This window comes from Typopeltis vanoorti, chromosome 15, assembly GCF_054136105.1.
Source record: "Typopeltis vanoorti isolate ZY-2024b chromosome 15, IOZ_Tvanoo_1.0, whole genome shotgun sequence".
NCBI classification, from domain to species: domain Eukaryota; kingdom Metazoa; phylum Arthropoda; class Arachnida; order Uropygi; family Thelyphonidae; genus Typopeltis; species Typopeltis vanoorti.
This window is the reverse complement of record NC_143563.1, coordinates 85,353,582-85,370,179: the sequence shown is the minus strand read 5'-3', so window position 1 is coordinate 85,370,179 and position 16,598 is coordinate 85,353,582. Positions and strand designations below refer to the sequence as shown.

Sequence of the window (16,598 nt, the reverse complement as noted above, 5' to 3'; positions counted from 1 at the left end):
CACCAGATTTAACATTAAACCATCTTCCTGTACTCCCATTAATTCTAACTGCTGAATTACAACTCAAATAAAGACTAAGTATTGTTTGATATAATGCCCCATTGACACCATATAACTGTAGCATATTGAATAGCTTCTCTCTTGGCATCTTGTCACATGCCTTTTCCAGATCGACAAAACTTAAATACAGATCTTTATATTCCCATGCTTTCTCGACTATTTGTCGTAAAGTGAAGATCTGATCCTGACAGCCTCTATTTCGCCTGAATCCAGCTTGTTCTTCACCAAGCTTTTCTTCCACAATTCTTCTCAACCGTTTCTCAAGTTATAAATCTTACCAGGAACACTCAGTAGGGAAATACCTCTGTAATTCTCACATTCAGTTTTATTTCCCTTTTTATATATGGGTACTATGAGAGCTCTACTCCAATCATTGGGAATTCATCCCTCTGTCCCGGCTTTCTGAACTATGCAGTGCAGCCATTGTAAGATTTTAAAACTCCATACTTCGGCGTTTCTGGCCTAATATCATCTACTCTTGCTACCTTTCCACATTTCAAGCCTTTGATGGCTTTTTCTACTTCAAGTATGGATATGTATTCCTGACTGTATGCCTGTTGAGTGTTTTTTACCACTGTGCTATCACTGCTTGTTTCATTTAGCAATTTTTCAAAGTAATTACTCCATACTTCAAGGATATCTTTTTCTCCTGTTTTCATGTCACCTTTATCATCTCTAAGTCCTTTTACAGCACTCTTTCCTCCATTTCTAAGCTTCTTCAACAACCTCCAGAATATCTTACCACCTTCTTGATATTTATTTTCTATGATTTTGCCAAAGTTCTCCCATGACTTTTGTTTAGCTTTCTTACATTTGTCTCTGTATTCTCTAAGAGCACAAGCTGACTTATTTGATAGGAACTTTGAATATGCTTTCTTCTTTTCCTTCACTGCCTCTTTAACTTCCTGTGTCCAACATGGAGTTCTGATTTTTCTATCCTTGCAGACAACTTCACCACATGCCTCTCTAGCTGAATCAATCAGGGTTTTCTTCAAGGCTTGCCACTGAATCTCCAAGGTTTGGTTCCTGTTCTCAAACGCTTTCATTTTTTCTTCAATAATCTTTGTGTATTTTAGTCTACAGTTCACATCTGAGAGCTGCTCAACTTTTATTCACTTTAAAACTTTCTTACATGTTATTCTTTTCAATATGAAATTCAGTTTTATCCTGCTCAAGACTAAATAGTGATCGCTTCCAATTTCAAATCCTCTATACACTCTAGTGTCCTGCACCAGGGTGAAAACATCAACAATAACATAGTCAAAGAGACTTTTCTTATTCCTTGCCTCTTCTCTCCATGTGAATTTGTGCACATTTTTATGTTGGAACATGGTGTTAGTAATAACCAGTCCATGTCCTGAGCAGAAATCCAACAGGTATTTGCCATTATTATTATTATTAGCTTTGCTCTTTTCTCCAAATTTTCCCAAAATATTTTTGTATGTCTGACAATCATTTCCTACTCTGCTATTTAGATCCCCAACAATGACCAACTTTTCCTTTTTCATTCTGTCAGTTGGAACTTTTTCTAAAAGCATCAAAAAATTCCTCCACTTCTACCTTAGTAGAACCTTCTGTGGGACCATAGGCACAAATAAGTCTCATTGTCCAATTCCCCATTCTGATATTTGCCCACATCACTCTACTTGAGACTGCCTGCCATTCAACAAGATTAGCCTCGTATTTTGTGTTGAATATTATAGCTACTCCTTTTTTTCGACTGTCATTTCCTGAATATAAGATTTTGTATTTTTTGCTCAGAAAGATCTCACCAGTTTTTTGTCTTTTTTGTTTCAGTCACCCCTATTATGTCAATCTCTTACTTATATAATTCTTCAGGTAGCTCCATTTCTTTGCCATTCAGGCTTCTTATGTTGATAGTACCGATCCTTAACTGGTGATGTTGAGTTGGGGGTGTGCTTTCAGATTTGTTCCAGTAGCTGACTTTTCGCTGTACACCCTGGTTCCATGGCGAAAACAACAGGGGGTCTTGTTTAACTGGGCGACGCCCCAGCCGGCATGAAATTTTGTCATGTTGTACCATCATTTTGTATACTGGTTTAAGCCAATAAGAATACAATTTGGTCGGCTAAATCCCAAATTGCCAGCCCATCCTCATTCATTCAGTATCCAGGTAGATACCCAACAGGGTGCACCACGAGAAGGTGAGGATTGGACATTAGGTCAGAAGCCCTGGTCCGTTCTCCGCATTCCTTTAAAGGCTATGTGGAGGTCTCCTCTCAGTTATACAGCTTTGACCCTTAAGCACCCTGACTTTCCTTGTGATATTCCCATGATTACTCAACTGTTTGTCATAAAATGAAAATCTGATCCTGGCATGAACCCAGATTGTTCATCTCCAAGTTTCTCTTTTCAAATATACTTTCAAAAATCTTACCTATGACACTTATCGGGTAACCAAAAAAAAGTTCGTGCAGTTGTTCATAATAAAATTAAACAACTGCAGAAATTTTCATAAAACATTTTATTCATTAAAATAAGCACCTTCATAATCTACAACTCTTTGCCAATGAGATACAAGTTGTTTGTAAACTCTGCTTTTATAAAACGTTTTTGTCTTTAGAAGTAATAAACCTAGTATCCTCTGCAATCTCTGTTTTATTGCAGAACAATAATTGCTTGCAGAAATATCAAGAGAATATTGGAGTATCTCCCATCCTAAAGCACAAATCTTCTCATAGGTGGATTTGCAGTATGAGGTTTTGCGTTATCCTGTAAGAATAATACTTTCTTCCGATTAACTAGTGCTGGCTGTTTTTGAAGTAAAGCATCCTGTACACACACGAGTTGCATCAAGTAGATCCAAGGTGTAATTGTTTGGCCTGCAGTGAGAACTTCATAGTGGAGAATACTGGCTCCAGTCCACCACACACAAAGCACAGAGTTCTGAGGATGAAGCAGTGCCTTTGAAGTGTGGAGTACTGGATCATTTGGTGACAAGATCCATTTTTCATCACAAGTGAGCAAGTAATCTAAAAACAGCTCGTTTTTATGACATGAAAGAAGTGAAGAAAAAACTGATAGCCTTTGAAGTTTATTATCATCTGATAATGCATGTGGGACCCAATTGCTTAGTTCCCAGTTTCCAGATTTTCTCAGTTGATGCAAGTGTAAATTGAATTGTTTCACCACTCACGTTAAACATTTGTGAAAGTTCTTGACATGTTAATGTAGAATTATTTTCAATAGAAGCACGTAATTCTTCATTATCAATAATGCTGTGTTCCTGAATGTGGTGCATTTTCAAGTGATTCATCACCAGAAACAAAATTTTTTAAACCATTCTGCACAGTACGTTCTGCTACCACATATTTTCCAAATGCCACACATATCTCATGGGACACTTCTGAAACCTTTAAACCGAATTTAAATTCGTAAAGCAAACAAGTCAAAATTACACCAGATTCAACTGACAATTTAAAAGGGTTCAGTCACAGAAAAACACACCAAGTACACACACAAAGTTAGAGCATAGTGACTGACTGAAGCGTAGCTGTGCCTTATGACGCAAATAAAAAATTGTGCTCTGCAAACCACTACAAAATAAAATAAGTCATTGCAGAAAATTCTACCAAAAACTGCACGAACTCTTTAGTTACCTGATAGTAGAGAAATTTCTCTGCAATTGTTACACATAGTCCCCGTTCTTACAAATACAAATGTAGCTATGAAAGCTCTTTCCAGTCATCAGAAATTTGACCTTCTGAATTATCCAGTACAGTAAAATTTTATACCTTCACATTTGAACATTTCTGGTAGAATATTATCTAGTCTAACTGCTCTTACACATTTCAAGCCTTTAGCTTTTTCTACCTCAAGTATTGGTATGTACTCTTGATCCTCTTGAATACTGTCTACTGTCTCTATTATTCTGTCACATTTTAGAACTATTCTCTATTATTCTGTCATTGCTTTTTCATTTAAATCTTTCAAAGTAATTATTCCAGATATCTAGAATATGTTTATCTTCAGTTTCCATGTGGCCTTTCAAATAGCCTCCAGAACATTTTGCCATCTGCCTGATATTTGTTGAAAGTTTTTTTCACTTAGTTATAAATTAAATTAAAGATGACAAAAAAATTATATTCTTGTTTAATTCTTTACCCAAGTGTAAGCAAATAAAATTTAAGCAGAAAGAATCTTCATGACTAGACTACTTGTAATATAGAAGCTAATAACTTCACATTAATTGCCTCTGTATCCCATAACGTGTGCACAAGTTCACATGGAGAGATGATACCAGAAATAAGAAAACTCTAATTGACTATGTTATTGTTGAGAATGATAACGTCATACTATTCAGAATACAAGAGTATATATAGAGGATTTGAAATTGCAAATGATCAACACCTGGTTTTAAGCAGGATAAAAATGAATATATCACATTGAAAGGAACAATATGTAAGAAAGTTTTAAAAAGAATTAAAGTTAAGCACCTAAATAGTCTAGGAAAAGAAGAAAGCATATTGAAACTTCCTATCAAATAATTTGGCAGGTGCCATAAAACAATACAGAGAAACATGTAGGACAGCTAGCCTATGTGTAAAAGTAGTTAAACAAAAGTCATGGGAAGACTTCTGTAAGTATACAGAAGATAAATATCAGGAAGGTAGCAAAATGTTCTGGAGTCTGAACTATTAAACAAAACAAGAGGTTTTCCAACTTCTTGTATGTAAGACTAATATAAATACAATAGACTAGTTAAGACAAGTACACACTGGGACCAGAACATTTTGGCTCAATTAAGCAGCTGTCCCAATTATGCAAAGTTTCATGTTAACAGTCAAAAAGATATAAAAAAGACAAACTAACATTTCACTGAGAAATAAATCATTTATTCAAATTAATTACAGTAGTGAAATATGTATATATATATATATATATATATTATAAGTTTTCCTCATCATCAATATAAACAGACTTGTCCTTCAATGTAATCCTATTAAAACAAAATATATAACACACTAGGAAATATTTGATATTTAAACATTTTACTTAAATGTTTAAATTATTTTAAATAATAAATGGTTGGAGAAAACAAACCATCCATTGCTTTAAAGTTGATCACTCAGCTTCTTAGCTAGTTACACTGACTTCTTTTTTAACATGCAACTGCTAATGCACACTTCTCATCCAGTTATAATGGAGAACCACTGATTTAGGAGTGTCCTCAACATCAGTATCCTTACCTTCATGTTTCCGTTTTTGGGATATTCCCTCTTTTCCATGGCATGTGCATTCTTTCTGCAGTTTATCTTGCTCTTATATAAATTGTATTTATATAAGTGTACAATCATAGATTTTGGTACTCCAGTTATCTCTGCTAGACAATGATGGCTGGTATTGGCCAAATGGCCTTTGACTTGGTCTAGTAAGGCACTTTTTTCTGCTAGTGACAACTCTTTATATGACATCTTGATCAGGGTCCAAAATTTTATCTGTAAATCTGCTCCATGTCCAAAATTTTATAAAATTAAAAACAAACTTATCAAAAACAGAGCACTGAAAAATCTCTACACTTTTCTGATTAGGTATTGGCTCAGCATGAAAGATGACACAATTGTACTTAAATAACGCTGATTAGAAACTATCCCCCTCTTAGAAGGTAATACGTTGTATAAGCTAAGTCAGTGAGAGGAGTGATGAGTCATTTGTCACCTAAAACACAAGATACAGAGGAACAACACTGATCAGTCATTTATAGGCTGTGGTTTGGTGCAGTATGACCTGTTCACTCCTTGTGCTAATAAATCTTAAACCAATTAACCATTTACAAGTGATTACCTCAGAGAGATAATTTTGAGTGCTGCATCTCCTGTCCCAAATAAGAAGAAAACTGGCACAATTTGATTTAGTTCTTTAAGATTTGTCCCAAGGAAATGGATGTGCCCATTAACTGGATTCCACTGTATTGTGTTTAAAAAGCAATTAGCATTTGGAATATGATTTTATATGCTGATTACTACTGCTGCTGCTGCATGAAGTATGAGAAAGAGAACATTATGTGAATTAAATGAAAACATCAATACAACTGAAAGAATACAGAGTATAGAGGTCATCATTTATAGGAACATTTAATTTATTATTAGACTAGAAGTCATAAATGCATAAATAAAAGTGTATATTTAATATGTTAATTAATAGTACAGACTAAAAGTGATAGATGTATATTACATTGGATACAATTCAAGATACACCCACATAAGAAATTATATTCTTTGTTTTTTAATTTCCTAGCATCTTTAATTTATAGCATAACCAAGTGGTATCACCTCTGGGTCTAGCTCCCATTGATGATACCTCAATAAAGATTGAAACTAGTCTGGGAAGTAACCCTTCCCATAATGCATAGCATTATACATGTCCATTGCATTATGGTATATTAAGGCAAATAATGTGAAGTCATTAGCCTCTATAGTTGCCCAGTTGTGAAATTACTTCACGTGCAAACTTTGTTTGCTTACACTTGGATAAAGGATTAAACCAAGAATATAATTTCTTAGCATCTTTAATTTATACTATAACCAAGTGGAAAAACTTTGAACAGTAAGAATCCAGATATAATTCACATGTCTTATATTCTGATTTCTGCCAATTTTCTAGTTTGTTCAAGTAGGAGAAATTGAAAGAACAAGGAATCATATATACATACATACACAAGCTATTGGATATTGCTATCTATAATAAAAAAAAAACAGACAGAGAGCAAAATTTTGAAACAGGATTACTAAAATCAATAAATCAAAAATAGTGATTAATGATAGCTGATATTGTAATAATTTCCATCTCCTATTTAATAGGACTTTTGAATGGATAGTCATAACTCAAAAAAAAGTGATATTTTCATAATGTACTAGCCTTTTCAGAAACTATCTTCATGTCTTCCATCAAAGAAACAACAGCACCTGTTATCTCATTCTGATATATAACAGATTTACTAGTTCTTGCAATCTCTCCTACCTTAGATAAAAACAGAAAATCTACAAATATGAGAAAGAAAGAACATATGGACTATATCTGTTTCTCCAATCTGGAAACTTGCACCTTGTAGGTCACTCATTAAAACCATTTGTAAATTATGAAAACAGATGAAAATTTTCAACAGAAGCTATTACAAATATAAATGCTTCTAAGCTTGTTTGAAAGCAATATTTTAATGTATAGTATCCATGCTAAGTGCAGAGAAAGAATTCATATATAAATTGAAATTTAATTTTATTCTTATATAAGAATATCAATTATTTTGATAAAATTCTTTGTAAAATTACTGCAAATCCAAAATGTATGCTTACCTTTCCTACCACTCTGGGCAGCAACATCTTTTAATATATTCCAAAATGACACAACTGGTGTTGTTCCAAATCTTTCTCTCCATTGAAGTTCTTCTAAAAAGCCCTGAATTGTTTCAAGTTTTAGCTGATTTGCCCAGAAGTGTGCAAACATATCTGATAACTGTTCCTTAAGATACTCCCATATGTTTTTTAAGTGAACCTCACTATTATCAGTATTCATAGCACTTATGAGAGTGTGTTTAAAACCTGCCTTATTTAGTCCTTCAAGTTTTGCATCATCTGAAACTATAACAGATTCTGGATAAATCCATGGCTCTAAACTCTTCTGAAAAATAGGAGAATTATACCCCACAGATATTGATATTGCTTTTAGTCGTGTAAGATTAGTTTTTCTGTCATAAGCACCAAGAACAAAAAATCTTCCGATTTGTGAGGCAGCAACTTCCACTGTGCTTCCCTCACCACCCAATTTCTCAGCTCTCAAAGTAAGTGCTCTTGCACACACTTCTTGAAGAGCACGCCAGACAGATCGAATAACATAGATATCCACATCAACTTGTTTAAGTACTTCTTCAACATCTGTCTGAACTGCCCAACAATAAGTAAGTGCTAGTAATTTTGAAAGAGGTATACCAAAACGTCCAAAAAAACTCAACCTGGTGATTGGTGTAGTCTTTTTGCAACTAAAACAAAAATAAAAATATACATTTATATATTATTTAGTCATAAAAAAGAATTCTGACATCAAAATATTAATTACTATTTTATAATCAGAATGTATATTCTGCTAATGAATGCATGTACATAGTGCAGTAAGAAAATAACTAGACTGAATAAAACAACAAGGTTAGGTCAACATACTCATTAATAGTTTTACTCAAAATGGTCTTTGAGAAAACAAATACACTTACTACAGCATCATATAAACTCTGAGGATGACAATTTAGAAAACTCATCTAGTGTGATGATATCAAGTTCTGATGTTCTTTTGAATATCTACTGTATCACTTTCTGTTTGCCAAGGAAAACAGAAAGTCTGATGGAGTCAGACTGGGGGAATGAGAATAATCACATGTATCACTTACATCTACAGAAATATTTGTTGGCAAGAATCAGGTACATGAGGACAACCTTGAAATATTTTGGTTGGCAGAGTTTTTGTGGCTAAAAATGTCTTTATATGGATCTCTCTATATGAGCATGTATTGCCATGCAAAATCTGCCAGCCAGAATATTTCAAGTCTGTCCTCGTATACCTGATTCTTGCACAAATGTTTCTATAGATCTAAGCAGCAGCTTTTCATGCCCTTCTTTTCAGCATGATTTCCCTGTGGATTATCACTTTGTAATGAAAGAATGAGATCATCACGGTTTCTAGAAATGAATCTTTTTTTTGGGGGGGGGGGGGGGGGGTTTCAGTAAGATGTGCATCATTCTGCACTTTTGTCTAAGGATCACAGAAAAATATCATAGAAATAGAAAGGGCTTTCTTGTTTAGAAAACCAAGTTGTTTGTACAAAATATTAGTCATCCAATTGTATGTTTTCAACTACATGGTGCAGTAATACATACTGCATGTCCATATGAAACAATAATGAAAATCATATCTGGTTATGGTTAGTGAAAATGCCAGGGTCACACTTCAATCCTTCTATTACAACCATGCATAAAATGTACTCAGATTGTATATTTTTATAGTATTTCAATAGTTACTTTCTTGCTTCATTGTGTATAATACTTCTTTTGATATAGGTTGAAAACTAAAGTCAACATCATGACAAAAACAAAATAAGAGGAGTCAAACAACTGTGATACTTACAAATGAGAAAAATATTAAATATTTCTTATCTATCTTATAGTTACTATCTTGTAATCTCACAATTATGTAACTTATATTTGAAAAATCTGAGTAGCTTATGTATTATATAAATGATTCAGATACTGCTTAAATACATGACCCTATCCAATTAATATATTCTATTACAACATAAGGCAAAATGGTTAAATACTTTAAATTGTTGTGCTTCTTCACAACCAGACATATTATAACTGAAGATCATGTGAATTATATATGCATATCTATACAAGTCATTATTTAAGTTTCACAATTTATTTTGTTTCCACAGTTCCTTAAATAGTGCTCGTGTACATGTATCAATTTTGTGAATTTTAACATATCCATATTCTGAAGAAGATGTTATAATTACAGAATATCAGCAATAATAAGATCAAATTAAGCTTTGTTTATTAATATACTTCTGACTTAGTTTGATTCATTTAAATTTCCCTCCTCCCATGAAAACTGACATGAATTTTCAAGGGAATATCACAGTTTTTAAAATGGTCTACAGAAAGAGTAGTAAGAACATGATCAATTTATTAAAAAAAAAATACTGATGTTAAATGAAGTAAAAAAAAGAACAAATAATTAATTACAGAGAACAAATATTCTAGCCATGATATACTAGATATGATAAGAAACAAACTGGATACTGCCCTGAAGAGAAAAAACATACTGTCATTATGCTTCAGCTTATATCGATCCAGTCCTGAAACAAATGCTTACAGTATCTAAAATATGTTCTATCTTCCACAATTAATCACAGTGACTATACTGCATATGCAGGATGCACTAAGAGGAATTTGCCAAACAACAGTTATTGAATCCTTGATCAAGCAAACAAGTTTATATAAATATGGGTCTAGTAATAGACGAATAGAGAGATGCAGTCATTTCACAATTCCACTGCTGGTAACTTAAACATAACATTAGTGTACATGTATATATAGTCGAGTTCTCATAAGTATTCTAAGGTCCATTAGATTTGGGATTTATAAAATGTTATGAGTTGAGCAGGGTAGAAATTGTTTTGAATAAAAAGAAACTAAGTTTTTTGGAATGTGAGGAGGCACTGGATATATATAATATGTTTAAGCCAGGATAAACTAGATGTGAAAGTTAACCCAAGGAGTGAGACTGATCTCAACTGATGATTGGCATATTATCAAAAGTAAGAGGGAGTGAAATAGGATTTTTCTTCTGCATATTAAGACAGGACTGTTTTGGTAGCATTTGAAATTCATTAGATTATCTTTGCTGCACTTGAGAGTGATGCAGAGATCAATATTTAAGATGCTGGTTACAGAAGATATTCAAGCTTGAATGATTCAAGTACCATGATGTTTATCAAATGAAGAGAGATGGAGAATACTGACATCAAGAAAACTATGAATAGGATTTGAAGTTATAGAGAGAAGGAAGAATATGGGCAAGACTATAAAAACCCAGGCTACTCTAGGTATGACAGTATTCTAGGTATGACAGTTTGCAAGGATAAAGACAGTACAGAATTGGTGTTAGCTTTGGAGTACAAGTTCTTAGTTCATGAGGGATACCATCTGGACCAGGAGACTTATTAGTATCAAAAAAAACTCTGATGAGAGAAAATCATCTGCCATGATACACAGAGAACAACTAAAGAAGAAGTCGGCTATACAGAGGATGGAAGGGAGACTATTATGTAGTAGCTTAGTAAGAATATCTCGATGCCAGACATGATCAGATGTCTTGGAAATATAAAGGATGACCATGTTAGTTTCTCCAAATCTTTCCATGGCCTGTGTCCAAAGGTGCATAAGGTTAGTAGGGGGGTCTGAACTAGGAGAAGAACAGTGGAATCCATATTGGTGATCACTAATTAACTGATTGGTCTCTAAGTAACAAAACAGCTTGTTACTGATGACCTTCCAATTGTTTTGAGGGTATTGAGGTGAAGACAATGGGATTACAGTTGGGCCAACTTTTATCTCCTTTTTAGGAACAGGCTGGATAAAAGCTTGCTCCCATGCTGTTGGATAAATGCCAGATAGGTATGACAGTTTGCAAGGATAAAGACAGTACAGAATTGGTGTTAGCTTTGGAGTACAAGTTCTTAGCTCATGAGGGATACCATCTGGACCAGGAGACTTATTAGTATCAAGATTAATGGGGACTTTTATGATGTCTTGGCAAAAGATGAGAGGAGTCATGCTGCAAGCAGTTCTTGGTATTGTAGGATGTGATTTGGCTTGGTTGTCTATACAGAGGAGTTGAAGGGAAACTAATGCCAAGAGGTCTGCCTTATCTTTGTATAATGTTATCATCAAGATGTTATGCCCAACAAATAGCCTTAGTAGAGGACTACAAGGCTTGGCTGACAGTTGAGCAGTGAATCCTTATGAAGTCTGTGTTTTGGATTTGTTGATTTTATTACACTTGGCTGTGGTTTAGTTTCAGTGAGGAGCTAGAGTTCTTGATTTTTGATTCATGGATTGCAAAGGCACATATTTTAAAGAACTAGTACTTAGCTAGGGGATGCAGATTTGCAGTGGACTGCATGTCCTCATTCCAGTACAGATTATTTTAGTTATTTAGTCACAGCACGTATTTGGATTGTGAAAGCCGAAATAGTATTCAGAGATACAGAATTTTACTGCTCCATTTTGCATCTTTCATGGCTCTTGTCCACCTCAGCTATCTTAACTACATCTCTTGTATGATGTCGTCAAAAAAAAAAAAAAGAGGAATATATGCATTTGTCAAATGAGACCTTGTTAAAACTTATTAAACCTGGACTCTCTTTATGATCTCCTATGGCTCAAGATTTCTTAACTTTACTTTTTTGCTGCTTTTACCACTCTCCTAATTCAGATAGCAATATAGCAATGCTGCATTCTTTGAATCACTAGAAGTTTATTACCCAAACTGTGAGATCATTTTTCAAGGAGACTTTTTAACATTCATAACACAAACTAGTTTCCTCTTCTCTAACTTTGCAGATCAAGCTGGAAGGGAAGATGAATCATTTGCTGTTGGTCATGATGGAATGCAAACTGATAACCTTCCAACCAGAATACTAAGTGACCTTCAGCCTTCTTCCAGCACTGGAGCTTTCTTACCCAGCTCTCCTTCCAAATATATGGTATATGCTATCTTTCCTTTGGCAATTCCAACCATAATCTTATATCTCCTGCTTTTAGGAATACCATATCAAGTTTTGATGTGCTATTTCTAATAGCACATGATTAAAATTTTTTGGTGAAACACATGTGGAACTGCTTTTTATTGGATGAAATTAACTTTTTTGATATATTTTTGTTATTTTTCATAAACCATAATTAACAATTTCACAGCAAATATGTAAAATACAACCATTTTTTGTTATATTTTTCTTTTTACTTTTTTTTTTTTGTAGGAGATTTGTTATATCTGCAGTGACACCAGTATATACTGCCAATATATGACACCACCAGCCCATTAATGGCCTGTTATGATAGAAACATAAATCTTACAGTAGCTACAAGTGAGATATTGTTGCTCATGGCAGGTAGTAAGAACTTGGGATCATCCCTGGAAATTGAGAAGGGTGCAGAAGAATGCTGTGAGCATCTTCAGTGATATCTTTTAAAGAAAGAAAGATAAGTTAGGTTTTTAGTCACTATGTGACCTGGAAGAAGTCCTCCCATGCTAAATCCATGGAGGAGCTTGCATGTAATTATAGTTTTACATTGGCTTCATAGCATAAATTAGGGCCTGACCACAAGGTTGCAGTTCGATAATCAGGAATGCATTCCAGATAATAGGAGCAGAGCTTTCACATTGTCCATCAATAAAAATGGAAATAAAATAATGCAGGGACAATTTTCTTAGCCTCTTCTCATTGATTTATCAAGCATACCAGGCTAAGAAAACTGTCGAATAGGAATTTGGAAGACAAACACAAAAAAATTTTGCACAACTAATTTCCTACACACATGTATACTGTGAAGTATACATGCGTGGGAAGTTCTTCCTTGCAGGATCTAGATGAAACACGATAATCTCTCAAGCTGGACTGTAAGTAGAAATTATCAAGACTACATTTTTCTTTGAGGCAAATGGTTAAGAAGTCATGGGAATATAAAATGAATCTTATTTAAAATGTTATTCAATTTCTTAAAGGCCATTATAACAGTTGTTAAAAATGCAACAGTTATATAGTGTAAATAGGACGTTATGCAGAGCAATATATTGGCTTACAACAAAAGTTGTACCCCAAAAGTTAGAATCAAAAGATGGCGATATGAAATATGGTGATAAGGGAAGAATATATCCAATCTATACTGTTATTCATATTAAATACATTATGAAAGAAAGTTACTTTAAATGCAATATTAAAATCACTTTATTATACTCAGTACTTTATGTAGATTATTTATACTTAATTTTTTTTGTTGATGAAATGTGCTTAAGTTCAAAGCTGCATAACTGAGAGGAGACCACCACAAAGCCTTTAAAGGAATGCAGAGAACCGGTGAGTACTTCTGACCAAATTTCCAATCCTCACCTTCACGTGGTGCACTCTATTATGTATCTACAAAAGAGGATGGGCTGGCAATTGGGATATAGCTGACCAAATTTTATTCTTACTGGCTTAAACCAAAATATAAAATGATGGTACAACATGACAGAATTTCATGCCAGCTGGGGTGTCACCCGGTTAAACAAGGTCCCTGTTGTATTCACCAGGGAACCAGGGTGAACAGTGAAAAGTCAGCTACTGTAACAAAACCTGAAACACACCCCAACTCAACATCACCAGAGTTCAAGATTGGTACTATCAACATAACAAGCCTGAATAGCAAAGAAATGGAGCTAGCTCAGGAATTGGACAATGAGACTAATTTGTGCCTATGGTTCCACAGAAGGTTCCACTAAGGTAGAAGTGGAGGAATTTTTTGAGGCTATAGAGAAAGCAACTGACACAATGAAAACAGAAAAGTTAATCCTTGTTGAGGATCTAAATAGCAGAGTTTGGGAAAATTTGGAGAAAAGAGCAAAGCTAATAATAATGGCAAATACCTGATGGATTTCTACTCAGAAACAAGACTGGTTATTACTAACACCATGTTCCAACATAAAAATGTGCACAAATTCACATGGAGAGAGAGGTAAGAAATAAGCGATTTCTTACCTCTTCTCTCCTATTGTTGTTAATGATATTTTCTCACTGGGCACCAGAGTGTACAGAGGATTTGAAACTGGAAGTGATCACCATTTAGTCTTGAGCAAGATAAAATTGAATTTCATATTGAAAAGAACAACATGTAAGAAAGGTTTAAAGCAAATAAAAGTTGAGCAGCTCTCAGATGTGAGCTATAGACTAAAATACACAAACATTATTCAAGAAAAAATTAAAGAGTTTAAGAAAAGGAAAGCCAAACCTTAGAGATTCAGTGGCAAATCCTGAAGAAAACATTGATTGATTCAGCCAGAAAAGAATGTGGTGAGATTGTCTGCAGGGATAGAAAAATCAGAACTCCATGGTGAACACAGAAAGTTAAAGAGACAGTGAAGGAAAATAAAGCATATAGAAAGTTCCTGAGAATAAGTCAACTTGTGCTCTTATAAAACAAAGACACAAATGTAAGAAAGCTAAACACTGTGTAAAAGTAGCTAAACAAGAGTCATGGGACGACTTTGGTAAGAACATAGAAAATTCAATCAAGAAGACAGAAAGATATTCTGAAGATTGTTGAAAAAGCTCAGAAATGGAAGGAAAAGTACTGTAAAGGAATTAGAGATGATAAAGGTGACATGAAAACAGGAGAAAAAGATATCCTTAATGTACTGAGTAATTACTTTGAAAAACTGCTAAATGAAACAAGCAGTGATGAGAGCACATTGGTAAAAAACGCTCATCAGACATGCAATCAGGAATACATATCCATATTTGAAGTAGAAAACGCCATCAAAAGCCAGAAATGTGGTAAAGCAGCTCGAGTAGATGATATTTGACCAGAAATGCTCAAGTATGAGTCTTACAGTGGCTGCACTACATATTTCAAAAGGCCTGGACAGAAAGATGAATTCCAGATGATTGGAGTAGAGCTCTCATAATACCCATATACAAAAAAGAGAAATAAAACAGAACGTGAGTATTACAGAGATATTATCCTAGTGAGTGTTCATGGTAAGATTTATGCAAGTATACTTGAGAAACAGTTGAGGATTGTAGAAGGTGAAGAAAAAGCAGGCCAAACAGAGGATGCTAGGATCAGATTTCACTTTATGAAAAATAGTTGAGAAATCATGGAAAAATAACAAAGATCTGTATTTAAGTTTTGTAGATCTGGAAAAGGCATATGACAAAAGAAAAGCTATTCAAACCCTACAGTTGTATGGTGTCAATGGGACATTATATCAAGCAATACTTAGTCTTTATTTGAGTTGTAAGTCAGCAGTTAGAACTGAAGGAAGTCCTGGAAGATGGTTTGATATTAAATCTAGTGTAGGGCAAGGATGTACGTTATCCCCTCTGTTATTCATTAACTACATGGATCATATTATGAAGGAAAGTGGTATTAAACCTGATATCAAAACTGGAGATGTTAATCTCAGCTCTTTACTTTATGTATATGTTATACTTGAAATTAATCCAGTACAAGTCTGTAAGATTCCCTGACAAAATTGAATAACTGTTGTAATAGATTTGGTATGAAGAAATAACAAGACAATGAAAATAGGTAGAAGCATTGAAAATATCAACTGCATTGTGAATGGAGAACCTGTGGAACAAGTAAAACATTTCAGCTACTTAGGTACGATTTTTAGTGAAGATGGTAAATTAAATATGGAATAGACAACAGAATCAACAAAGCTGTTAGGGTAGGAAGACAACTGAATAAATTTATATGGAATAAGAGAGAAATTAGTCGGAACACTAAATTAGCTGTGTACAAGACAGTGTTCAAACTAGTTTTAACTTATGGATATGAGAGCTGGGTCAGAAGTAAAACACTTGACCAAAGACTAGAGACCGCAGATATGAGAGTCCTGAGAAAGATTAGAGGCATGAACAGATAGCATCAGTGGAAATATCATATTAAAAATGAGAGTATTAGGAAAGGACATTGTCAGCATTCAGGAAAGTGTTAGCAGAGCTAGTCTCAAGTGGTATGGTCGCATAAACAGAATGGGAAAGGAAAGATTAGCAAAGCATGTGTTCTCTGCCAGGTTGGCAGGAAAAAGACCCAGAGGAAGACCAAGATATAGGTGGATTGATACAGTAAAAGTTCCTTAGAAGACAGAAATATAAAATTCTGATAATGTTGGAGTCTTGACAGGTAACAGATTGATTTGGAGGAAAACTGTAGATAGGAAGTTAGTGATAATGTAAGTTTTTTATGTAGTACTATCATATCCTG

At 34.2% G+C, this 16,598-nt stretch overlaps 1 protein-coding gene across 2 annotated transcripts in view; it reads right to left on the bottom strand.

Moving 5' to 3' along the window:
- row (zinc finger domain-containing protein relative of woc) overlaps nucleotides 1–16,598 on the bottom strand; it is a 249,864-nt gene that overhangs the window by 129,335 nt on the left and 103,931 nt on the right. For both annotated transcript variants that reach the window (XM_090404758.1, XM_090404759.1), the window contains one exon: nucleotides 7,374–8,056. In XM_090404758.1, the coding sequence (XP_090260884.1) occupies nucleotides 7,374–8,056 (683 nt within the window). The remainder of the gene's footprint in view (nucleotides 1–7,373; nucleotides 8,057–16,598) is intronic.